Source organism: Melozone crissalis, unplaced genomic scaffold, assembly GCF_028551555.1.
Source record: "Melozone crissalis strain CALT ecotype California unplaced genomic scaffold, PUWL_Pcris_2 ptg000057l_1, whole genome shotgun sequence".
In the NCBI taxonomy this organism is placed as follows: Eukaryota; Metazoa; Chordata; class Aves; order Passeriformes; family Passerellidae; genus Melozone; species Melozone crissalis.
The window spans coordinates 9,689,669-9,715,555 of record NW_026535835.1 but is presented as its reverse complement, the minus strand read 5'-3'; the positions used below and the strand labels follow the sequence as shown (position 1 = coordinate 9,715,555).

Genomic DNA, 25,887 nt, shown 5'->3' with positions numbered 1-25,887 from the left:
CAGTCTCTCTGTGTGTGTGAATAGCAAGAACTGTATCTGAACTGAATATATTAATATATTCATGTTATTCTTATTTACTATATCTAATAAATACCTATTTTTCAATACATTTGCTATATACTGTAGCTATATCCTTTTCTGACCATTTCACTAAGCAAAACTACACCTCCTGTTTTTCTCCAAGTTATAACTTAATTAACTTGTTAATTATTTAAACATCTTTGCGATGGAGATGGCTGGTAGATTGCAGATGTAAGAATTTATAATTTGACATAATAAATACAATACATTTTCTAATTTCCAAAGTCAATTTAAGGCCTTGGCTCCTTTTTTCACAAATTTTACCACGACCACAAGGTGGTGCCCTGGGAAGCTGCTGCTCCCTCCTGGCTGGAGAAGGGATGGGATGACCTGGGAGGGCATCCACTGAATTAAAATTAATAAAAATGTGCAGTAGAATTAAAAATTACCTTGTAACACTGAACTCTCTCCTGCCTCAGTCAGCTCTTCATTAATGGTAGGGAGAGCTCTGGGAATTCTTGCCATCCCCCCCCCATGTCACCCTGTTCTCCCACAGAAATAACCCCACAGGCCTAAAATTCAAATAATTAAATCAATCTCAAGGACTTTTCCTTGACAAAGGCACAAATTTCACAGTGCACCTTCAGCTTTTAGTGCCATTTCATTGGCAGCTCAGAGCTGGGGCCTGCTCTGCTCAGATTTTCTGCTGTTTCTGCCACTTCCAACCATTGTCTAATTTGGGTATTTTCACAGAAGAAACTGCAGCAAAGATTGCACAAGAAGTTCAGACAAACAGCACAGGCAATTGGAGTGTGCAGGAACAAAGGGTCAGGAAAGGAGACCATGGTGAGCTTCTCCCTCCTCCAAAAGGCACAGGATGTTCAGAAATAAACTCCCCTGGTGTTTGCAACAGATCACAAACTGGATTTCCAGAAATGAGAACAGGTAACTCCATGAAAAACTGGCCAAGTCCCAGGAATCCTTTTCCTTCTCACTTCCCAGAACAGGTAAAGGAGTTTTTAAAGGCTGAGGACAGGTAAGTGCCCTGAGCAACAAGGAAGAGAGCAGTGGGTTATTGTAGTGCTGTAGCAATAAATAACTTTATTGCAGAAATAACCTCATGTTATCTCTGTATTCATAATTCTGAGCATGAGGCAAGCACAGCAGGTGCTCAGTGAACCCATGATTGTTACAGAACCATATTTGTTAGTTATTTATGGCACTTCAGGCTAATGGAGCAGGATATTTGGTCTTTTTTGTTTGTTTGATGGCAGAATTTGTGCCACATCAGGAAACAGCACACAGGTAAAATGTCTGACCCCAAAGCAAAAATTCAGATTTTAGCTGCTGTAATCCCTTAGTGCCCTGGAGCAGGGGCTGACAGGAATTGTTTTAGGCATCTCTAAGCTTCTTCCTGTGAATGTTTTTCAGTTCTGAAATTCTCACACCCTTTCCCAAACTCAGCCTTCATGGTTTTTTGATCTATGATGGGATTCCTTTATTTTTTCCCCAGGATGTGGAGGGGGTCAGAGTGACAGGAAGTGAGCAGCCATAATCAAACAGTCATCACCTGCAATGACATTAAAAAGGTGGAGGAATAATTCTCTGTGTAATTGACAAAATTAATTATGTAAATAGAGCCTGGAAGGAGGCCTTTATTTCATTAACAATTGCAATTAAAGAGGTAGATCAGAGGTCAGCACAAGCCAATAGCTCAGAGACAGGAACAGCAGAGTCAGTGGCCTTGACCTTGCTTGTTGTAGGCAAAGTCCCCACAGGATGTCCATAAACCCAGAACAATGCTCAAATCTCACCATTGTTTGCTGGGACAGACAGGTGCAGCTCCCTTGAAAACTGATTCAAGAACTCCAACTATAGCAGACATTTCATGAACAGGAGAACATTTATTTGACCACAAAAAAAAAAACCCTAAACAAACCCTACCCCCAAAAAAACAACCCACAAACAAAGCAAAATAAAACAAACGCACCAAAATCATAAATAACCCACCAAAATCAAAGAATAACCTTTAGCAGCCTAAAATGTTTTAAACACCGTGTTTGGCAATGTAGTTACAAATTATTTCTTTGGGCATAAATAGATATTGGTGTTTTTAAAGTTAGACTCAGTAGCAGCACAGGAAGGATGGAAATGTGTAAGAGAAAAAAATCTGTGGTTCCCACAACAAGCAGGGTTTAACACATGAAAAGAGGAAATTATATTCAAATTACCAGTTGAAACACTACTGAGAAGCACTAAGGTACAAATTGAATGAATAATTCGCTTTCTGCATTTGCTAATAAATTTAGTATGGATAAATATTATTAAATGAGAGCCCAAACATCCAAAAGGAAATAGGACTGAGTGTACTTTAAAGAAATCTGCCTTTTGCTGGACTCCACTTTAAAAACTGCCCAAGAGGAATCAGGAAAGTGATTCATGGATCCGATATAGCACAAAAAGCTTCCAAAGGAACTGAGCTGCTGCCTTTCCTCCAGGGCAGCCCTGACTGAGCTTTTCCAGGGCAGCAAATTCCAAATTCCCCTGGAGCTTCCTGCTCCCGGCTCTGCCCGCGCTCCCGGGGCACAGCCCCACACGCCTGAGGCACGGCCCCACATCGGGCACGGCCCCACATCGGGCACAGCCCCACACTCCCGAGGCACAGCCCCACACTCGGGCACGGCCCCACATCGGGCACGGCCCCACACTCCCAAGGCACGGCCCCACACTCGGGCACGGCCCCACATGCCTGAGACACAGCCCCACATCGGGCACGGCCCCACATCGGGCACGGCCCCACACTCCCAAGGCACGGCCCCACACTCGGGCACGGCCCCACACTCCCGAGGCACGGCCCCACACTCCCAAGGCACGGCCCCACACTCGGGCACGGCCCCACATGCCTGAGACACAGCCCCACATCGGGCACGGCCCCACACTCGGCAGCTTTAACGCCTGAAGTGGAGCTGATAATGCTGAGCTTGAACCACGGAGCTTTTCCGGCTCCGTGAGCCCAAGCGGGCTCACAAAGGTCCCTCCTGAGCCCCATTGTGGGAATCCACTTCCCCTGCACAGCCCAACCCTGATTAACCCTTCCAGGAGCTGCGAGAAAAATTCCTGCCAGCCACAGGGAAAAGGTGCAAACGGCCCCAGAGAACAGATTAGAGAAGCTGCTCCTCAGGGAATCAAGGCAAGTTTTAGAGTAAAGGTGCTCCATGATAAAGATCGTGGAAATGTAAATTCTAACCCCATGTTCATACAAGCCTGAGAGACACTGAACAGTGGCTCCTAAGAGAGTCACGCTTATCTGTGTCAATTAGGAGCTAGAAACCTTCTTGTCTGAAAACCAAACTTAAAAATCCCAAATGTTACACTGTAAGATAGAAAACTTAATAAACTGAGGGTGTTCTCTAGGCCAAAATTCCTATTTTAAAAGTAAAAGCACTAAGTGGAGAAACTAAAACAAGCCACTGGTTTAACAACAACAACAAAAAAGACATTAAAGCATTTCTTGAGCTTTTGTTTCACTGGTTGTGTGAGGAAAAAGGAGCCCCGTGCTGGATTTGCACTGAAATTCTGCTAAAATGATTATTGTACATATTTGGTTACATGAACAATGTCATGTTTATTTAAGGCTCACAAAATCCACTTCAGTTGCCTGGGATGGTGTAATTGTGGGCAGGACTGGATTGGAATTTGTGCCCAGCAGTGCCCAGGCTGTACCAGATCATTTAGAGGAGCTGGATGGGAAGTGGCCCCATCCCACAGGCTGGAGGTGGAATCAAATCCTGGGTTGGGCTGGCAAGGGCAGCTGGGGCTGCTCCCTGCAATCCCAGAGAGGCTGCTGAGAGCTGGGCACCAACTCACAGCTCCTGCTGCCCCCATGGGCCGGAACCACCCCGAGTTCAGGGATCCATCTTCCCGTGGAGGGCTTGGCCTGTCCTGCTGCCACCTGCAAAGGAAATTCTGGGAGTTCTCCCCACCCACTTTGGGCAGTTCCAGCCTGTGTTAGCTGCCTGGGGTCACTGGAGTCAGCAATTGTGTTTATGAGTGATTTGGAGTTGTGAATCTTTCCTTTATGGGCTGAATTTTGGTGAAGAAACCAAATGGAACTGATAAAAGTCAAAACCATAAATATGGCAATGAAAGACCAAAAATCCAATGAAATACTCTGCTCCCAAGAAGAAAGCTTCCATTCCCCCCACCAGCCACTAGCTCAGAGTCTCAGAGTTTCACATTATTTTCCTCTACAAAGATTCAGTCAGGCTGCCCCTCAAACCCAGAATTTTCACATAAAAACCAGACACAAACCTGGTGTGTGCTGTGAAAGGAGAGCTCACTCCTCAGTGACATCAGGAGGAAACCTCAGCACAGGGGCTCCTGTTCCAGCTGAACAAACCTGCAGGGAACAGGCCTGAACCTGGCCAAAAACGGCTCCACACAGGGCAGAGAGGCTGCAGGGCCTGAGGAGGGGACAGCAGTGACAGCTTCAAGCAAGGGCTCTCAGGCTCTGCCAAACAACACCTCAGCCCTTTCCTTTCTCACTGACTTGCAAGGATCCCTCAGTCACAGCTGGAATCCGTTGCCAGGGATTGCCTCACTGCCCCACAAACACCTGGCTCCTCCTGGGCTGCCCTGGGCCCTGCCCCAGCAAAGAGGGAGAGACACTTTGTACAGCAGTTAAAGGAGGCAACAGAATGAAAATCACCACTTGCAGCAGCAAAATACTGCTCTGAAAATGGTTTTGGCATCCTTTAGTTGGAAGTCAAGTAAATACCGGCTTCAGGCATCCTAAAAGTTTCTTCCTTGCTGCTCCCCACCTTGGGCCTTACACAACAGCCAGGAATGCACTGCCTGTGTCACAGGTCAGCTGGGCTGAGGAGAGATCTACAAATCCAGGAATCTGAGAAATGAAACGTTATGAAAATATCCTAAATATCCTAAGAGCTCTCCAGAAAGCAGCTGCAGCAAACCAGGGAGCAGTGAGGTTTCCAACCAGCCCAGAGAGATTTTGTGACCATGGTGGGATTTACACGAGGTTGTAAATCTGGATTTGTTTTCTCTCTGAGACAGAGAAATGCTGAGCACAGAAACTTGTGTTTTCCATCAAAGGATGGAAAAATCCTAATAACCTTTCTGAGGAAAGCCACAGTCCCTCAAAGCGTGAGCCTTGAACAAGGTGTTGATGTTTTACACAGCAGCAGCTCCTGCAAGAGAACTGCCAGGTTCCTTCCTGACAGCACCAAGAGGCACCACGAGGTCATTTCCTGATGCAAGAAGCTTTGGGAGATGCATTGCTGTGGTGAGAATTCCTCACAGGTGTCACCAGAGCCAGCAGCCCGTTGTGAGGCCCAGAGGAGCCGTTTGCAGAGCCGGGTGTGGCTCTGTCAGGGCAGGAACAATCCCCGGGTGCCGCTGCTCCCCCGCCGGTTCCTCATTGCCCCGAACGGCCCCGCAATGACCGGGAGCGATCGTGGAAGATTCCACAGCAGCTCAGAGCTCCCCAAACCAGCTCTGCCGAAAGGTGACCTTTGGTTTAATGCTAATGGAGCACTGCTCTTTGACTCAGTTCAGGGATGATAATAATAATAAATTAATAAAACCTCCTCAGCACAACAAAGGGCAGTGCTAAAGCAAACTAACCCCAAGCTGGGCTCATTCCAGGTTCCCATTTGCACCTGTGTTCCACCACACCTGGACACCACCAGCAGTGAAGGGCTGAGTGGCCTCAACAGCCTCTTCACTTGTAATTCAAACACAGTAATAATCACCTTTTTTGACCAAAATACCAGTTTCTTCCTGAATTTTAACACATTCCAAGCAGTCACAGACTGCAGGGCTCTCCCAGTTTGCTGGGAGGTGACATAACAGTGGTGAGTTTCTGTTTGAGCTGCTTCCCCTCCTGTGAGAGCTGACCCAGGTTGTTCCAGCCTCTCCCTCTGCCAGAACAATGTTCTGCTGCCTTGCATGAAGGCTGAGTGGATGCACCAATAAACAAGTGAAATGTATGAAGAAATTCAGGCCAGCACTTCCTACCCTCCATTAGGCACCTGGATCAGCAAAGCCACAGCAGGCTCAGAGTTTTTCACCCTAATCCTTCTAAACATGACTTTGCAAGAGCACATGCAGATTTTTACCTCCTGTCTGAATGCACCAGAGGGGTGCACAGGGGAGGGGACTGATCCACTCCTCACCTGGGTCACGGTGACCCAGCACTGATCCCTCACCTGCCCTGCAGGATCCCCTCCCACTCCAGCAGCTGCTGCAGTACGGAGAGTGGGTGAAGTACTCACTGTCTTATTACTGCTTTTCCTTCCTCTCCAAAACCAACCAAATTTACAGCAAAAAATGTGCAGAATTTTAAATCTCAGGAGTCATTCTAATTAGCTTATCTAGAACTACATTCAGCCTTTTAACTGCTGATTGCAAAGTATTTTTTAACCATGTGCTTCAAAGAATACAAATTATTTTTACCTCCTAAGATCACACCCAAGCCCCACCATTCTTTACACTTGCCATCAATTTTGTTCACTAATATTTCTATTTCTGTTTGATAATCAGGGAAACATCCAGAGTGTTTGCACTGAGCAGCGCCTGCAGCGAGGGGGAGGCTGATTCCAACAAATGAAATAACAGAGCCCAAAAGCACAGCAGGGAAGAACTTTCTGGAACAGCACCAAGCCCCTGTCAAGTGTTGGTGACAAGGATCTTGAGCAGGAGCTGGGGGAGCAGAACCAGGGTGACACTGGCAGGGCTGGGGACAGGGAGCAGCAGCTTTGCCTGCTCTGAGGGATGTGAGGCTGACACTGCACAGTCTGACCTGCCCTGGTTGCTGTGACCTGAGCTCTGCTTGCACCAACAATTCCTGACTGCTGGGGCAGGGCTGGCAGCCAGCACAGGGCACTGCCCCTCGCAGGGTGTGGGGAGCCACAATCCTCAGGGCACGCAGGGAAAAGGAGAGAACCTCGAGGAGGAGGAGCTGCAGCCCCACCTGACCTCGTTTCACAGATAATGAAGCTAAAATAAAAATCTGTCACATTAAAGTCATTAGTTGTTCTTACAGGGTGTTACTTCCGTGTGATTTTCAGTCATTCCCAGAAAAAAAAAAAAGCAAGATGCTTTATTTAGTGTCCAAGTGCACAAAACAGCAGCTAAAAATAGGGATTTGTGCCAAGATTGTTCCTCCTGCAAGGGCTCCCTTTGGATTTGTCCCCAGCACACTGCACTGACTGACTGCTGCTAATGTGTAATGAAGAGATGTACAACAAAAGGAAACTTTGGGTTAAGGGAGCAAAATCCACGTTTTCAGGTCAAATGCTAAAGGCTGAGTCTCTCTGAAGGCACAAAATGCAACTGAATTATCTCCTGTGCCACACTGGAGAATGTCTGGGACAGCAAATGTCACAGTGTTACCAGGAGAGTTCAATACAGAGAATGGAAACAATCCAGCTGAAATAAACACTGGGAAACGTTATTTCTTTGTTTATTTGAGCAAACATAAAACTATCCATTGCAAATCTCATCAGGTTTGTGTCACTTTTCCTTCTATTTTTATGGGTTTTTTTACCTTTTACCAAGTCTTATCTCCCAGACAGAAGCAGGTAGAATGATCACTCTATTCTTTAATTAGTGTTAGAAAACTTCAAAATAACAGCAGAGCTTATTGGAATGGACACACGGAAACACAAGCTGAAGAACAACAGACATATTTCTATTTCACACTATAAATATGTAAACATATTGAACCAAAAGTGGGGAAAAGTTTTCAGTTTTCCTTGTGGTTTTCCAGTGGGCGAGAGGCAGAATTTTAAAGAGACCTCTAAAGCATTTAGAAATGTGCAGTTTATTGGTTCAGGCTCTAGGGACAAAGTTTTTTTTCTCTTTTAGTTATTGTTGCAGTGTCCTGATCCCAACCTGAGAACACACAGGGACCCCAGCATGGCATCAGTGCCATCCCCTCCCAGAAGTGAGAGGACAATGAACACCTGTGGCCCTCAGGTGACAGATCTGGGGACCAGAAAGCTGCCCCTAGGAGTGGGAGAGCAGCCAAGGGCTGTCACTGATCAGTGTCCTCAGGGATCCCTTACAGAGTGCAACACGAGGGTCTGCAGGCTGGAAAGGTGAAGTTCCAAACAACTGTGGGGTTTGGAGTCGTACCACAACAAATTCTTTGTGACATTACTGTCAAAGGCCATATTCAGGCCAAGAAATGGTAATTTATTACTGTTCACCTTTAAAAACCACCAGGAGCAGCTGAGCAGCTCTGAACTCCCTCACAGTGACCAACTCCTGCTCTGGGACTTGCAGACAGGAACTGAACCTGAAACCCTCCCCAAACTGCCTGGAGAAAATACAAACCTCAGCCAGGGCAGCTCCACCTTCACCAGGCTCTGTTCTGCAGGATGGAGCTCAGTGCCAGCCCAGGCACTGCCAGGATGTGCTGCTGCTGCTGCTGAGGCTCAGTGGAAACAGCTGGGCATGGCTGAGGGAGGGTCAGATGAGAGATACCAAAATGTCAGACAGCCTACCGACTGTTGTTGCCATGAGATCCAACAGTCAACATCAGTCTGATAAGCTATCCGACAGGATGGTACAGCCAGGGCTGGCACAGCTCAGCACAGCTGCCCCAGCTGCCTCACCTGGCCAGGAGCAGCCCCAGCCAAACTGAGCTCTGGGCTCTGGGCCACCTCCTGAGAGTGCTCATTAGAAAGGCAAATTAATTCTCAGTGCTTACCCCCCTAGGATAAAAATGATAAAAATAAAAAACAATTGTTCACAAGTAGTGAGAGCAATGCAGGTACAGCAGAGGTGGGACTGAGGCACTGAGGAGGGAAAAGAACCATTTTAGTATCAATTCTGTTCCTGGACATCTGAACTGGCACACGTTGATCAAAACAAATCTGACTTTAAAAGCGTGAGGGTAAAGGTTCTCTGAAGTTCTCTGCACCATTGCTGGGCAGACACAAAATCTGCTTTCAGCTCAATCTGAACTCTTCCCTCTCTCCTCCTCCACTGCCCACAGTTCAGGGCTCGGGGGCAAACACCTGAGCAGAATGTGAGATAACCAATCTTGTTCTCTATTTCACCTACTTAAGCACTGACTGTGCTTCAAGCAAGGCACAGCCTTCCTCCTCCCTTTGCTAAGCAAAAGGTTCTGAAGAAAAAAGAAACAAAAAAAAGAACAAAACCAAAAAAGAACAAAGGGTTTGAGCACCATTAGTGCAGGAAGGATGAGCAAACATGCACAGAGCATCCAAAAGTGAGAGAGGAAAAGGAACAGCTTAAAAAGACTGACACAAGAAATTCTGGAATGGTCATAAGATGACTTTATAAAGTTTTTATCTTAACTTCATTCTAAATATACAGAATAAAAAATGTTGGCTTCAGCATTTTGACATCAACCATCTCTGCTAACATCATGAAGTTGGAGAGGGTGGCTTGTCCAGCGTGCAATGCAATGGGACACTGGGAACTCAGACAGAACAGCCTTACCATGAGGGACATGCAACACTTTGTACCCCACCTGTACTCAGTTATTTACATTTTCATGGTCTTGAAACTTATGGAAAAAGCAAACCAGCCACCCTTCAAAAGAAAATGTTACCCTCAGGTGAGTCTGAGGTTAAATCAGGAGATGGGGAGTATTAAAGCATCAGTTTTGGAAGTAATTTGGATGGACATTTGTGTTAAACTGCATTAACACCCCAGTGCCCATCCTGTAAAACACAACCCAGACTCTGAAGCATTCACCCCTTACTGAAACGTTTATAAGTTTGTCAATGAAACCGTTGCTCTAATATCCAAATTACTTTCAAAATCAAACAAAAAAAAAAACAACTTGTTAAGAGTTGAAAATTGATGTTAAAAATTTTTCCCCCTTTTGAATAATGCTGTTTTTTAAACATATGAAAAGTTGTGTCATTTCTCGTGTCTGCCAAAACCCATCCTGAGGGGTTTCTCCCATTTTTTCCAAGCTCATTTGGTTTTTTCTTCCGAGTACATCTTCTGTTGCAGTCGCTTGGCATAGCTCTGGGCCATGGAGTTGATTATAGATAAGATAAAATAACAAACCATGACAATCACCAATTTTTCAAATATCCAGGATAGCCAGTTTTCCCCCTGAAGAGACAAAACAGAAGGAGGAGGAGAATGAAGATTAGGAACACGGGGAGTTCTGGGTGAAAGGGGAAAGCCTGACCGGGTCTTTATTCTGCAATTAATCAAATTAAAAGCAGGAACCAATGTGAGCTGATGGGATTCCTGCAGGTCCCTTCAAAGACAATGCAGGAGGGGCTGCCAAACCCACGGACCTCATTCCCAGGGCTCCCAGAGTGATTTATTATTCCCAGTATTGCCTGGGCTTTATTAACAATTCGTGGAGCTCAGAATTAGCAGCCCCTGCCTGTCACTCCCTGTTCCTCGCAGAGGAATCAGGTTGTTGGTTAACAATGTGGTTTTTCCCTAAATTGCCTTTTCTGGGTTATCTCCCCGTTAGGATCCCACTCTTTGGTGGCCCTGAAGTTCCCGGCCGCTCGCAGCGTTCGATTCACGGGGATTGGAAGTTGTGCTTTTTGTCAAAGGAGGGCAGCAAAGCCCAGCTCAGCAATCTGCGCACATCTCCCGGTCCAGGCAGAGCCTCCCCAGCTCCGGCTCTTTTGTGGGAACAAACGGCAAAGGGACCTTTCCAACTGTGCAAGTTCTGCACGTGAAATGTCACTGGGATCCCTGGATTTTACCTCAAAATGCCTCAGCAGCCTGAAGAATTTTATGTCAAAGCTGCTCTGTCCCATTGAAAATTCAGGGCAAGTTTTGAAAAATTTCGAAATACTTTTTTCTGTATCAAAGCACACCTCTGCCCCATGTACCTGCCCCGGACACTGTAATCTCTTTTCCTTTCAAAGACTAAAGGCTTGGGGATTTTATTTCTCTTACTGCCCCCAGAGCCACAGATCTCACCGGCTTCTGAAGCATCGGTGCTGCCCAGTTTGTTACCATTTCACGTAAAAAGGCAACTTTTTTCTCTTTAAATTTAACTTTCCAAAGAGGCAGCTAATGCAGAGGCAAGACAAGCCACCGGGTTTGATTTATACTTTCATTTTTTCTCTGAAGAATCTAAATCCAGTAGCACACAATTAATATTTTTAATTCCCAGGTTGCTTTTAAAATGAGATTTTTATCTATTCTCTGGGTGAGTGCAGATCTTTGAAAAATAGAATGGGGAGTTATGATTGTAAAAACTACAAGTCTAAGGCAGGGAAGGGAAAAGTGAGGGAGGGAGGCAAAGAGGGACTTACCTGTGGCACAGCACTGTCGGATTTGTGGTGAAGTTTTATCCTCTGAGCTTCCAAATATTCTTGAAATGGCTTCTGAAGAGAAGGACCTATACTCGGAATAGCACTGATGGAAAGTTCATCCCAGAGAACAAGACAAAATAGAGGAAGGAAAAAAAAAAAAAAGAAAAAACATTTTTTTTTAAACTTACCACTTTACCTAATCAGAACAAAGTTCAGGCTGAGCCACAGCTCAGCAGAGAACTCGAAGCTACTCGAGAAAACAGAACCCCACGAAATAAATCACATTTCATCTTTTGATCTGATACTTCGGGAGGGATGCATTTCCCCAGATCCTCAAAAAAGTTCTTAAAAAGAAAAATCTTTCTGAGCGACGCAGCGCTGGGAGAGAGGAGGAAGGCGAGAGCCGGAGCATTTCCTGGGAGGCAGCAGCGCCGAGAACCCAATGAATGACTTCGGAGAAGTCCCACATTTATCAGCGGCAGTTCCTGTAAGAACTGGTTTGAACCGATTAATGAGGAAATGACTGGGGCTTGTGTCATCCCTCGGTTAAAAAAGAAACTGCTCGCCCAGGCCTCGCCCCTCTCCCTCACGGAGCCGGCCCCTCTGCCCGGCCAAGTCCTTTTTAGGACAAGCCGTGCGTCATCCCGGCCCCGAAAGAATGCGGGAGCCATCCTGGAGCGCCTCCCCCGAGCCGGGATTAACAAAGGAACAAAGGAGAGGCTGCGAGCCTGAGCCCCGAGTGCTGCCCCGGCCCGGGCCCTGAGCCCAAGCCCTCAGTGCTGCCCTGAGCCCGAGCCCTCAGCCCCGAGCGCTGCCCCGAGCCCTGAGCTCCGAGCGCTGCCCGGAGCCCTGAGCCCTCAGCGCTGCCCTGAGCCCTGAGCTCCGAGCGCTACCCGGAGCCCTCAGCTTTGAGCCCTGAGCGCTGCCCCTCAGCTCCGAGCGCTGCCCTGAGCCCTCAGCCCTGAGCCCTCAGCCCTGAGCCCCGAGCTCTGTCCGGTCCCGGCTCTCCGGGCCCGCTCCAAGCCCCGCTCCTAAAGCCGGGACTAGCCCGGGCTGAGAACGGCAGCTCTCGGCAGCCTCCAGCCTTCCCAGCAGCTTTTCCTTAAATCCTGCTTAGTAGGAGAGCAAAACTCGTGTGAGGATTTTCACAACCCTTCAAAATGTCCCCAAATTCAAATATAAAATGTACATGATCAGGAGCAGCCCCACGGCCTGAGCTGCGTGGGGAGAACATTCCCAAAGTTGGATCCACCCCATCCTAAGTCCAGCACGGGGCAGTTCTCACTACTGACCACTTCAATTGTAAAGAGAAGGAAGATTCTGATTTTTGTTTAAGTTTAAAGAAACCACTGTGTTCTTCTACATTATTCAACTCCCCAAATTCAAATATCAATTGTAAATGATCAGCAGCAGCCCCACGGCCTGAACTGTGAGGGGAGAACATGCCCAAACTTGGATCCACCCCAGGCAGTTCTCATTACTGACCACTTCAATTGCAAAGAGAGATTTTGATTTTTGTTTCATTTTAAAGAAATCTACATTATACATTAACATGCATGTGATCTTCTACATTAAAAAAATTTGATTATTGAATTTTGATTATTTTGTTTTATTATACCCACTACTCCTGCTGCTCCTCCAGGGAGGGTTTAGTAAAACCCTTCAGAGCCGAGTTACACCAGGTGTACATCCGAGGAGTTGTACAATTGCCCATCTCAAACCCTTCCCCTCAGCCTCCTGCTCTGACACCATATTCTCTTTTCCAGGCCGAAGCCCAATTAAAAAATAACAGCTTTCTAATTTTAGGAATTTATGAAAAGCACAAAACAAAGTGTCTCATTCTCCTCCAGTAAATCTATTTATTTCCTTCATGGCCGGGGGCAAAGGAGGTTTTTTGAACCCATTTCCCAGCAAAGGTCGCTTCCCTCGTGATTCACCGCCGGGTGAGGAAACTCTGTGCCCGGACTGGTAAAAATTCTGGGAAAAAAACAACCCTGTGGTGCCCAAAGCACGTCCCTTATCCATTTTGTACAAGATGTGTCAATGTTCCAGAGGATTCCAGTGATCCTGAGGTGTCTCAGCACTGGGAAAAGCTCGAGTCACGCCTGGAACATCAGCCACATTTTGAGGTTTCTTTTCTTTCTCACCCAATTCTTGGGAGGCCTGAGGAGCGACTGCAAGGTAATGGTTTACTTTTGAACTCCTGCATGATTATGAAATGAGGAATATTTAAATGGTGAGGGATCAATGATTAACAGGGTGGTGTTCGAATGACTCCGTTCCTCACCGAAAACTGAACTGGGTCAGTCCCCAAATCGAATTAAACACAGAACAAAGACATGAAACCCAAGAGCAGAGCCTTGAGGAGCTCCTGCTGCATCAAAACAATATTTCAAAAATTTTCTCACTAAATAATTCATTTTTTATCTCCTATTCTGGGCACGGCTACTTGTTAAGTGCACAAAAGCAATTTTATCAAAGCCATTTTGAAGAACTGCAAGATCCTAAATGCAAGGATCTCAGCTCCTATTTTTGGTGCATTTGTAAAGATTTTAATTCTGAAAAAAAAGTGTGCACAGATTTAAATAAGAAGTAAAAAAATAAGCAGAGGAAAACCTAGAAAATCAGGGATCCACATGAAATTCTTGAAATCCCATCTCGGCAGCACAGTGTTGGTTACTGGTGCTTTTTTGGAAAAAATTAAATAATTTAATTAACAAATTAATTTAAGTAAAAATTAAACAATTTAATCATTCACTTATGTGCCACCTGATATCCAAAGGCATAATCTTAAACCTAAAAATCTTGAAAATAATTTAGTTTGATTTAAGTGAGTTGTGTGTCCCTGCAAAGCTCACAAACCCAGCCCAGAGACCCCTGGGTGCTGAGCCAAGGAGGGGAGGGGGAATTGGGGGTGAATTTTGTGGGATCGGGGTGGGACCAGGCAGGGCCAGATCTGCATCACAATTCCTGCACTCAGCACCTCCAGAATCCCGCAAATTTCCCGGCTCTGCCGCAGGAAATAACCCCGGGATAATCCAACCCCAATTCCCTCTGCTCCCTCGGGAATCAAACCCATCGCCTTTCAAACCCAGAATGTGGAAGGAGAAATTCTGATTCACAAGTTGTTTTCATCCAGAAGTTGTTTTAGAAACTCTTAATGTTAAATATTAAATTTTTGTTAGGATTCATCCTGATTATTTGCTAAAATTTAATGCTTCACAAGGAGTTGAATCTGAGAACAGGCTCCCCGAAATTGCACCAGCCTTTGGTAATCCGTAATTCACTAAAATCGTAACATTTTAGTCAAAACCATTATTTCTGTTCTAATATTACAACATAAAAACACCCATAAAAATTAGGATTCACTGAACAAACACTCTTGGTGCCTGTTTTCAGAACAATTACCTGGTATTTGTAATTAAACAGATGCACTTTTTCATTTTTTAAACTCAGAGCTACAATTTCTATCCAAAAGACAAATTCTAAAGCTCTTTTTCCAATAAATAAAACAAAACTCTCCATCTGTTTGAAGCAGCACATGACAGAAATTCAGCAAAGTTGCTCAAGGATTATTTTAAAAATTACACCAAGACCTGCAGAGTCTGACTCCAAAAACTTCTGTCCAGTTACAGCAAATCTGAGTTTAAATTTATTAATTTGTTTTTCCAAGAATAACTGTCAGCAGTTGCACCTCAAATGCCTTTCACTGGTTGTTAAATGATTTTTGGGTAACTTTACATCTTTTTTACAGAACCTTTGGAACTACAGAAAGGTTTTTCTCAAAGGCACCAGGATGAAGCACCAACCCCAAAGGAGAAAAAATTGTATTTTCCTTTGGCCAGTTTACAAAAAGTAGGAAGTTGTTTGATATTCCAGTCATCTGCATTTTTACTAATATTAAAATACTTATTTATAATGATTTAATAATGATATTTGCATTTCTGAAAGGCATAATTTTCATTTTACAAGGTCTTTAGGAGCAGGGGTTGCTCCTGAGTGATTGAAATTTCTCAACCTGTGCTTTGAGAGGTTGGGGACACTCAGGGAATTAATTCCAACTCTGCTAAATTCTTAAATACAGTCTCTACCAAATGCTGTGTCAGTGTCATTGCACCAATATCTGTCACACCATAAATTAGGATATAAAATTCCCATTTAGCAAAGCATATGTGGATATTTGTTCACTTTTCCAGGGAGAAATGTTAGAATTCCCAAGTGCTTTCCAAAAAAAAAAGAAGCTGCCACTGTAGACTCAAATTTTGGAACAAAACAAATCCCAAAAATTTTGGGATTTTTCATGAGTGAAAATTTGAAGGTTTATGGAAGTTTCTGATTAATAACCCTGAGCTGTTCTCAAACTGCTCCTGATGGAATTAAAGATGGAAATGAGAACCTCAGAGCAGCCAGCCCTGAGAGCAACTGGGATCATCCCAGGGGGATGTCAGGAAACTGGGAGCACTGGGGGGTCACAAACACGGGAGTTGATATTTAATTTAATTTCATTTAATCACAGAAATCCTAACCTGGAGGGAAACCAGAGCCCCGTGGGGGAGCAGGAGGTGCAAACAAGGCTGGACACACCTGGGGAAGGTGATGCAATATTGAGTCAGGCTCCACTTTATGGATAATCCCTGCAATATCCACAGCCCTCAGCGTGGAAAATCCCTGTGACTCCACACACCGGGGCAAACAGCAGCAGCTTCTGCCCAGATTCAGCTTTTTGGGCTGAAAGAGGCAGAGAAATTCATCCTTTGGGAAATGAGAGTTGCACACGAGGAGCACAGGGCAGAGCTCTGACACACAGCAGGTCCCGGGCCTGGCAGTGCCCAAGGCCAGGGATTATCTCCTGCTGCAGGGAAGGGAGGGCAGAGGCACTGAGGGATCCCACAGAGAAAGGGAACGTGCTGGGATGGGCTCCTCCCTGCCCGGACCTTCAGCTCCTCACAAACAGCTCATTTCTGTGGGATACTGACAGCCAGGCCAGGGGGGGCAGGCAGAGGCTTTCACCTTCCCAGCACGGATGGAAAACATCACCATCCCACCAACACCAACTGTGTGAGATTCCCACTTCTCCATTCCTCTGTGGGAACATCAGAAAAATCCATCCTGCAGCTCCAAAGCAATAAAACATTTAGGAACAGGCACTGGATTTGGGGATTTTAGAATTTAGGGTATTTTACGGAACAAGCTCTGGATTTGGGGATTTCAATATTTAGGGTATTTTATTCATCCCTCCCTCAAAAATTTCACTCCAGCACAGTGGCACAGACTTCTTTGGAAGTCAGATGTTTTAAAACCAGATTCCAGTGGAAATATTTTTATGCCACTGGCCAATTAGCAAAGCTGATTCATTTGCATAACGTGTCCTTGTCTCAACAGGGCACCTTTCTTGGTGTGAGCCCTCTGAGCCTTCAATGGTTAATTTTTTTCCAGACAGTGATCTAAACTGGCTCAACGGTTAGTATTTTAATGAGCTGTCATTTCCTGTGCTGATAAAGATTCTCACAGTATTTAAACCATCCACTTCCCCGAGGCTGCACCACCAGCAGGACCCTGCAGTGACTCAGGGGCTCAGCCTGAGCCTGACTCAGCCCTGCCAGCTGGGCCTGCCCAAAACCTGGGGCAGGGAAACCTGGATCTACCCAAAACCTGGGGCAGGGAAACCTGCATCTACCCAAAACCTGGGGCAGGGAAACCTGCATCTACCCAAAACCTGGGGCAGGGAAACCTGCATCTACCCAAAACCTGGCTTAGGGAAACCTGGATCTACCTAAAACCTGGCTTAGGGAAACCTGGATCTACCCAAAACCTGAATTAGGGAGACCTGGATCTACCCAAAACCTGAATTAGGCTTAGGGAAACCTGAGGCTGGGGCTGCCCAAAACCTGGGCTAGGTTTAGGGAACCTGGGGCTGCCCAAAACTTGAATCCTAAGAGTTGGGGCTGCTCAAAACCTGAATCCTGGGCTCAAAACCAAAACCTGGCTGAGGCTTAGGGAAACCTACCCAGAACCTGAATCCTGGGAGCAGAGGCTGCCCAAAACTTGGATTAAGTTTAGCGAAACCTGAGGCTGGGGCTGCCCAAAACCTGGCTTAGGTTTAGGGAAACCTGGGGCTGCCCAAAACCTGACTCCTGGGGTCTGGGGCTCCCCAGAGCTGGACCCAGCTCCCTGTCCAGCCTAACCTGGGACAAGCAGAGCCCCCAGCACCTCCCCTGGTCCCAGCTCAGCTCTGGGGCTGAGCTGTTCCTTGTGCCCAGAGCTCTGAAGTTGCAGAAAATAAATCTGGTTTATGGTCAGGTTTAACAGGGAGGTTTTGGGGTTTAAAGGTTCATTTGCTTTCTGAGATGAGGGAAGGGATCCTGGTGGAGGTTGCAGGGGTAAAATGGGCCCAGGTCTGTCCTGGTTCACCTGAGCCCTGCTCCAGGGGCCAGGGCAGCCCAGGAGGCTCCAGGGCTTCTTTTCCTTGGGACATTCTGTTATGTTCCATCAGTGCTTTCAAAATGAGGAATTGCAACATCTCTGACCTGCCCGGCCTCAGCTCTGCTCACTGCTGCTCTTTGGAACCAAACTTCTGCTTGCTTTTTAAAGATTCTTTTTAAAAACTCAATTTAGGGGAAAAACCTTTGCTTATTCAGTTAAATCCTTCAAGTCTTTTGCAAATAAACTCTTCTAATTCTGTTGTGATCCACTGGCAGCCTTTCAACACCAAAGCTCCTCAGATTTCATTCACATCTGTGTCCCTTTCAGGGCAATAAAGCCATTTTTGTGTGGGGCTGCTCTGCTGTGCTCAGGACACATCCCCAGGTTTCTGATGTAGGGAGGTTGCTGAGTTTTCAACCAACAATGTCAAGGGGATTGGTTTAACCTTCCAAAATTCCTCCCAGGAGGTTGTGAAGCCCCTGCCCAGCTCTCCCCACTCCAGGACAAAATTTCTGGTTGTCCCTTTATCACTTCTTACCTTGTGCTCTAAAGAAATAACCTCAACCTGTACTGTAAATTATTTCTGACTAAAAAACACCCCCAACAATCTTTAAGCAAACTTTCCAGTTAGCTCAGTCACCATGATCTCATTTGTGCTTTTTTGGTGGAAGGAACACCACGCTCCCTTTACCAGCATCAACTGAGATTAAGCTGTAAGCAAAGAATTATGGCACAAGAAATAGCAACAAACTGGTTTGTCCAGGCAGAGCTTCCAGAACCTGGGACCAAAAAACTGCTTTTATTTCACTGTGCAATCACTCACAGTGCCCTGCAGAGCTGGGAAGGGGGGAAAACTCTCCCACAAAAGCCACTGGGTATGGGACACTTCAGGAGCTCTGATATTTTTGGGTGGATTTCCCAGAGTTTGTTGGATTCTCACAGGTAACACCCACGAGAAGGGGATTAAAAATCAAAGCAGCAAAATCTCACTGGGTTCTGTTTTAGCTCCAAATCAGTTTATGCACTCAGTAATTAAGTGAATAATGAGTCTTTTAGAACTCACCAGCCATCAGAGAGGCTGTGGCTGTCCCCGAAGTGTCCCAGGCCAGCAGTGGGAGGTGAGGGATGTGTCTGGATGAGCTTTAGGATCCCTCCCAACCCAAACCCTTCTGGGACTCTGATTTAGGTAGGAATTCACTGTTTTTGCTGTAGGATCCAGCCCTGGGCCTGACACCTCTTGCAGGAACAATCCCAGACACTCCAGCCCTGGAGTTCATCATTAACCACAGCAGAGGGAATCTGTGTGGCCAGGGTGGGATTTCTCTCTAAAAAATGTCAATTTTTTTCTTTCTTCCTGACCATTTCCCACCAGAATGGATCCCACAGGTTAGTGGATGCTGTGTGCTTTCAGAACTACTTCTTCAGTAGTTTTTTGGGAATTCTTAACCCCCATTTAGAGCTGCCCCTTCCCAGAGAACATCACCCTGCTCTGCACAGTGGGACTTCACCAACAGCTGGAGGTGGAAAACAGGAACAGAAAGATGGAGCAGCCAAAAACCCCACAGCACACGAGGTAATAAAGAATTGAATAAAATCGGCAATAAAGCCTTGCTGAAGTGGCAGAACACAGAACAACTCCAGAGCATCTTCCCCCAGCAAAGCCCAGGGAGGGCAGGATCCTGTCCCAGCTCTGAGGCACCAAAAACCACCAAAAACCACCAAAAATCAGGAGCTGCTGGGACAGCCTGGGAATTCCCAGCCCCTCTGGAAATCCTCCTCAGCTTGGATTTCCACCTCACACCAGCCCTGCTTCTCAAACCCACTCATCTCCCTCATTCCCAACAAGGTTTGTTGCCAAAAACTTTCACAAAAATTTAAAATTTTCTGTAAACAGCTCCTTAATTTCCTGCCACGTTTTCTTTTCCGTTTCCTTTTTTATTTAATGAATAGAAAAAGTATTTTATGATCTGTTTGTAATGGAGACCTAGACAAAACCGTAAAATCAAATTAAATGATGTTAAATACCTGGTTATGGCAGGCTCAGGGAGGGACCCAGCAGCACCCAGTGACAATAAAAACAAGGTCTGCACATGAATCAGTTTTGCTTTTTTGACTAAACATCACAAAATTGTCAGGAAATTCTCCCTAGCTTATAAAATCAGATTTCCTCAGACTTTATCTCTCAACTTAATCTTCTAAGTTCCATTTATCCTGGCTATCAGCATATTAATTATTTTCAGGTATTGTGCTCAGTTATTTCCTATTGTTTAAGAGCAACAGCCCTGACAAAGAAAGTCTAAAAGTCATTGTGGTGGAGAGGATTTGATTAAAATGAAGTTACTGCCCATGAAACAGAGCTGTGCTTTAATTCAATAATGGGGCTTTTACAGCAAGGTATTGTTTAACATGTTTGAGGCTCCCCTCCACCAAAATTGATGAGGTAATGCTGGAGACAGCTTGAGAAAAGTCAAGGGTACCAGGACATTCCAAAAATCTCACTGTCTCCCAGGAACATTTTTTACCTCTGACATCAACCCTGCCATAAAAGCCGAGCCCAGCAGAGCTCCTGTGAATGCACTCGAAGTAATTCAATGCAAAATTATCTCCAAGACAGATGAAGTAGGAAAAATCTGCTGGGTTTGGCTCAGAGCATCCACAGGAGAGTAAATCCTTGGAAATGTACCTGAGCTGGGGGCAGATCAAACTGTCTGCAGTGATTGATGCTGAGAAAAACTCAGGATGCTTAAAACAAACCACATTTCTCTCTCTCCCTCTCTTGTTTAAAATAATGTTCACAGCAACAAATTCATTTTGAGTTTTGGTAGAGAGCAGATGATCAGGAGTAATAAAGCCAGGATTTGTTTCATCACTGAAATGCCCTGCAAGGTTCTTCTGACACTCCTTTTCTTTTTCAGCATCACTGCTTGGAGTTTTGGTTTAAAAGGAATTATTTCCAGACATTCCTCCCCTGAAACTTCTCTTGAGGAGTGTGGTTTTTATGTGAAAATAGTTATTAGACTTTGGGCAGCAAAATATCCATTTACCCCAGAGAAGAGACCTTGGGAAAGCAGGAACACCTCAACATTTATTTTATGGATTTATGTTAGGCTGGATCCATTTTGGTTTTAAAAAACCCAAACCAAACTTTCTCAAAATCAGGACACTTTATCCATTTCTACAGAATTTAACAGAATGGGGACCAAGCTCCACACACCAAATTTCTCATTCTGGTGTTTTATGAGTGATTTGATGTTGTAAATGTATGAGGTACTTCCAGTTAAGGAGGATTTGTATTGTCAACCTTAAACACTGCATAAAATCTCAGGTTTTTAATATGGAACCACCGAATTCTATTATTTTTTTCTAGAAATATAATTTTCTATAAATGTCCTTATTTTTTACCATAAGATCCCACTACAGAAACCCAGGGCAGACACCCCATAAATGCATGGATGGGAGAGAGGAAGGGCTGAATTTTGGTTTGGGGTGAAAGTTCTGAGCTGATCCCACAACCCTGAACCTCAGGGCCAGCAAAGCCCTGCAGGGACTGGGGCAGGAGCTGCAGTGAGAGCTGAGCCCTGCGCCAAAACACCCTGGGCACCCCGAGCTGCTTCCAACCTGATGGGTGCAGATATGAATTAATTAATGAATTAATGAATTACTGAGCTGGGAATGACTCACCCGATGAGGGCCACCATCTGCTCCACGATGTGTTTGCTGAAGGTGATGATGACAAAGAGTTTCTGTGGAGGGACAAGAGCAGTCACACAGAGCCTGGAGCCACCTTGTGCTCCTTCCCCAGCAGCTCCTGCCCACCTTTCCTCCTGTCCTCTTTATTTTTCAGTATTTTCAATATTTCAGTATTTTCAATAATTCAGTACTTTCAGTATTTCAGTATTTTCCATATTTTCCATATTTTAGTATTTTCAATATTTTCAGTATTTCAGTATTTTCAATATTTTCTGTATTTCAGCATTTTCAATATTTTCCATATTTCAGTATTTTCAATATTTTCAATATTTTCAGTATTTCAGTATTTTCAATATTTTCTGTATTTCAGTATTTTCAATATTTTCTGTATTTCAGTATTATCAATATTTCAGTATTTCAGTATTATCAATACTTCTGTATTTTCACTGTTTCCCATATTTTCAATATTTCAGTATTTTCAATATTTTCAGTATTTCCAATATTTTCAATATTTCAGTATTTTCAATAATTTCCATATTTCAATATTTTAGTATTTCAGTATTTTCAACATTTCAGTATTTTCAATATTTTTAACATTTCAGTATTTTCAATATTTCAGTATGTTCAATATTTTAGTATTTTCAATATTTTCCATATTTTCAGTATTTTCAATATTTCAATATTTTCAATACTTTCAATACGTCTGTATTCTCAATATTTTCAATATTTTTTATTTTTCTCCTCAGAAAAGAGGCAGAAGAGAATAAAAATCTGTTCCCTTTCTGGCCCTGTTTGCTCACAGTTTGCATTTCTTGCCGTGTTTTTGCTGCCCATTCTCATCCTCCCCAAACTCCCATTCCCAGAAGCTCAAGGTCACTTTACTCCATCAACAATGTCTGAGTGGAAAAACAGCCAGAGAAATTCACAGCCCCTCACACAAACACATCACAGAGGGGAAAATAACCCTGATTCACACAGAAACAGCAAAAAAAGAAAAGAGCTTTGGGCACCTGTGATAAAACAGAATTATAATAATGATCACACTCCTAACCCTAATCCAAAATGTATCTTAAAATTCTTCAAAAACAACTTAGCAAAGTAATAAATATGAAAATCTAACCTAGCAAGTTTTAGCTCTAAATAAAAATCAAACCTGTAATTCCAAATATAATATTTAATCATATTAAAAAAACTATTAAACATATTAAAATCAAGCTTCAAATACAATTTCAACCTTAGAAAACAGTCCATGATTTATCGAATAAAATTTTACACAACAGAATAACTCTTCATTTCCTACTAACCAAAAAATCATTAACACTTAAGCAAATCAGAATAAAAAATTGAGATGGAATTGACAGAATTTGAGTAAGGGAACAGGAAAGGAGTCCCAGGATGGCACTGGGCAGTCCCTCACTTCCTGTCTGAACATTGCATTAAAGCCTTTTCCATGACTCTCACATTTCCCAAATTCCATGTCCAGCCAGATCACTCCAAAAAATCAAGGCTGTTGCACAAGGGTGTGCTTGAAAAAGAGAATTAAATTACAAAATCATGATTTATCAACTGTACAAGGCACTGGGAAATGGTTTTTCACTTACATGGGATCTGAGTGTGGAGCACTATAAATTACACAGCAAACACTGTGGTAGCTGAACCAGGCAATTAAAATAATAAAAGGAATATTAGCTGATATTATTTCACTTTTCTGTGCTGCCAGAACACATTTTAGCAACACATGGATTGAAAAGCAGAAGAAAATTCAGCTAATACAAAAATAAGTGTGGAGAAAAAGCTGTTTTATCCCAAGAAATGGAAGAATTTCCAAATCTATTTGTTGTTTTCTGCTTAAGCACTGGGCAAAATAAAACAACGATCTAAAAAATGATGGGAAGAGAAGAGCTCGTGTTTAGGGCAAAATAAAGATTTTAAAGCAGCCTGATGAGGCTGTAACATGAAATTTTTTTTTACTCAAAGCTTCTGCTGTTTTGATGGGAGTCACAGCCGAGATTTGCAAACAACAGAGGCAGAGACGCTGCAAAAACCCAAACTCAGCTGAAAACATCCCAAACACAGAGAGAGCTCCAGCCCTGACCACACCAGCAAATCCCCAGGGAACCAAACCCCAGCTCTCCTCGGGGCAGGGTGATGCAGCTCCAGGAGAATTCACATTTTGTGCAAACAACTGCACTGTCAAACTCAGCACGTCCCACCTGGGACACCAAACTGCCCCAAAACTGCAGCAAATCCACCCAAAGTGGGCTGGCCCAGCCCAGGCTCGCTGGGGTTTTCTCAGCGAGCTAAAAAGGGCATTTCAAAGTGCAAATGAGGGTTTGGCACCAAAAAGGAGTTCAGTGCTGGAGCCCTGGCAGTCTGCTGAAGGCTGTAGGTAAATACTTTGGCTAACCACCAATTTCCTGAGCCGGTCAGCAGCTGTAAATTACTCACTTGCCTCCGTTTGGAGCAGCCCAGCAGCTCCTTTATTGTAAATCCTTTGCACCAAATTAATTTCTATTGCTTCAAGTCGGGCAAGGAGACTGCAGGATTCATTCCCAAGTGACACAGGGGAACAGGCAGGGAAAAAAATCAAAATTTCAAAGGTTTCACCCCCAAAAAACACAGTGGAACAGGCAGAGAAAGAATCAAAGTTTGAAAAGTTTCATCCCCAAGTGACACAGTGGAACAGGCAGGGAAAAAAATCAAATTTTCAGAGTTTTCATCCCCAAATAACACAGTGGAACAGGCAGGGAAAGAATCAAAGTTTCAAAAGTTTCATCCCCAAATAACACAGTGGAACAGGCAGGAAAAAATCAAAATTTCAAAGGTTTCATCCCCAAGTGTCAGAGTGGAACAGGCAGGGAAAGAATCAAAGTTTCAGAGGTTTGCAGGGGCAGCACTTGCCTGGATGTGCATTTTTATCACAGCTTTTCCAATCAAGGTTGCACCGAAGAAGGTCCAGAAGGGAACCAGAAAGTGGCCACAAGTGATCCCAGCCAGGTCAAACAGGGGGTTTGGGATCTGTGGAGTGCAAGGGAAAGAGGGTCAGGAATTGCAGCACACATTGGATGGACAGGAACACCACAGAGGCTGGAATTCTGAAAAATGAACAGTTTCCCCTTCTCCAGCTTGATGCAAAGCTCTTGTGTCTCAATAATTACAGAAATGTTGATGTCCCACCACAGAACTTCAGTCTCTGGGATTCAGCTAGACACTGTCCCAGACAATTCCATCCTCAAGGTCCCTCCTTACCCCTGCATCCTGAAAAAAACTAAGGAAAAGTTTTCCATGTGAAATGCACAGAAACCACAGCAAAGCCATTCTGAGTGATTTATCAAATTTTCTCTCTGACAAGCACATCACTCTTGGAAGCCAGAGTTTCAACTGATCCCCAGTGATTCCAGCTGAGAACCTACATTAAAAACTGGCATTTACAGTCATATGTATCCAGTTTAAAAACACTGATTAGATTTTATTAAGCATATGCATTTCATTTAAAATTAAAAGAATTTTTTATTATTATTAAACTGCTGGCCTGACTTTTGGTATGGTGATACTATCTGTAAAATATTTTTGAAATGAAATCAAGAAAGTGTCTGAATTCCAACCTTTCCCTGTCAGCCTGGAGCACAGGGGCAGTGTCTGAGCAGGGTCACTCCCAGGAGCAGTGTGGTACTGTTGGGCTTTTGGGATTTAAAAAATGGAATAAAGAGGGTATAAAGAGTTTTGTGATTTAAAAAAAAAATGGAATAAAAAAGGGAATAAAGATTAAGAATAAAGGACACTCTGCACCAAACCTGCAACCTGTGACAAAGGGTTGCACTGGACTGCTGGAGAGCAGAAATTCAGATTTATGAGCAGCCACAGCAGCACCTGCAGAGGGAGAAATCTGAACTGGGTTCAAACCACGGCTCCCTGAGCAGGCTCCACCTGCCCTGCCCACCTGGGGCAGCTGCTGTGGCCACAGAGCTGGGAATGATGGCTCCAGAACTTTCTGCTCCTGGCAATGATTGCTCCAGAACCTTCTGCTCCTGGAGCTGGCAGTGATTGCTCCAGAACCTTCTGCTCCTGGAGCTGGCAATGATTGCCCCAGAACCTTCTGCTCCTGGAGCTGGCAATGATTGCCCCAGAACCTTCTGCTCCTGGAGCTGTCAGGGATTGCCCCAGAACCTTCTGCCCCTGGAGCTGGCAATGATTGCCCCAGAACCTTCTGCTCCTGGAGCTGGCAGTGATTGCCCCAGAACCTTCTGCCCCTGGAGCTGTCAGTGATTGCCCCAGAACCTTCTGCTCCTGGAGCTGGCAGTGATTGCCCCAGAACCTTCTGCTCCTGGAGCTGGCAGTGATTGCCCCAGAACCTTCTGCCCCTGGAGCTGTCAGTGATTGCCCCAGAACCTTCTGCTCCTGGAGCCAAGGCTGCTCCAGGCTCTTCTGGGCTGGTGCTCTGAGGGGTTTTTGTTGGTCC

General features: G+C 44.7%; 1 protein-coding gene across 1 annotated transcript in view; it reads right to left on the bottom strand.

Annotated features, from left to right (window-relative positions):
* Window positions 1–9,324: 9,324 nt before the first annotated feature.
* The window catches only part of VMP1 (vacuole membrane protein 1), a 55,312-nt gene continuing 38,749 nt past the window's right edge, over window positions 9,325–25,887 (bottom strand). The window contains exons 8-11 of the mRNA XM_054287211.1: window positions 24,330–24,446; window positions 21,420–21,481; window positions 11,316–11,418; window positions 9,325–10,140 (exon numbers count right to left, since the gene is read on the bottom strand). Of these exons, the coding sequence (XP_054143186.1) occupies window positions 9,997–10,140; window positions 11,316–11,418; window positions 21,420–21,481; window positions 24,330–24,446 (426 nt within the window). The 3' untranslated portion in view covers window positions 9,325–9,996. The remainder of the gene's footprint in view (window positions 10,141–11,315; window positions 11,419–21,419; window positions 21,482–24,329; window positions 24,447–25,887) is intronic.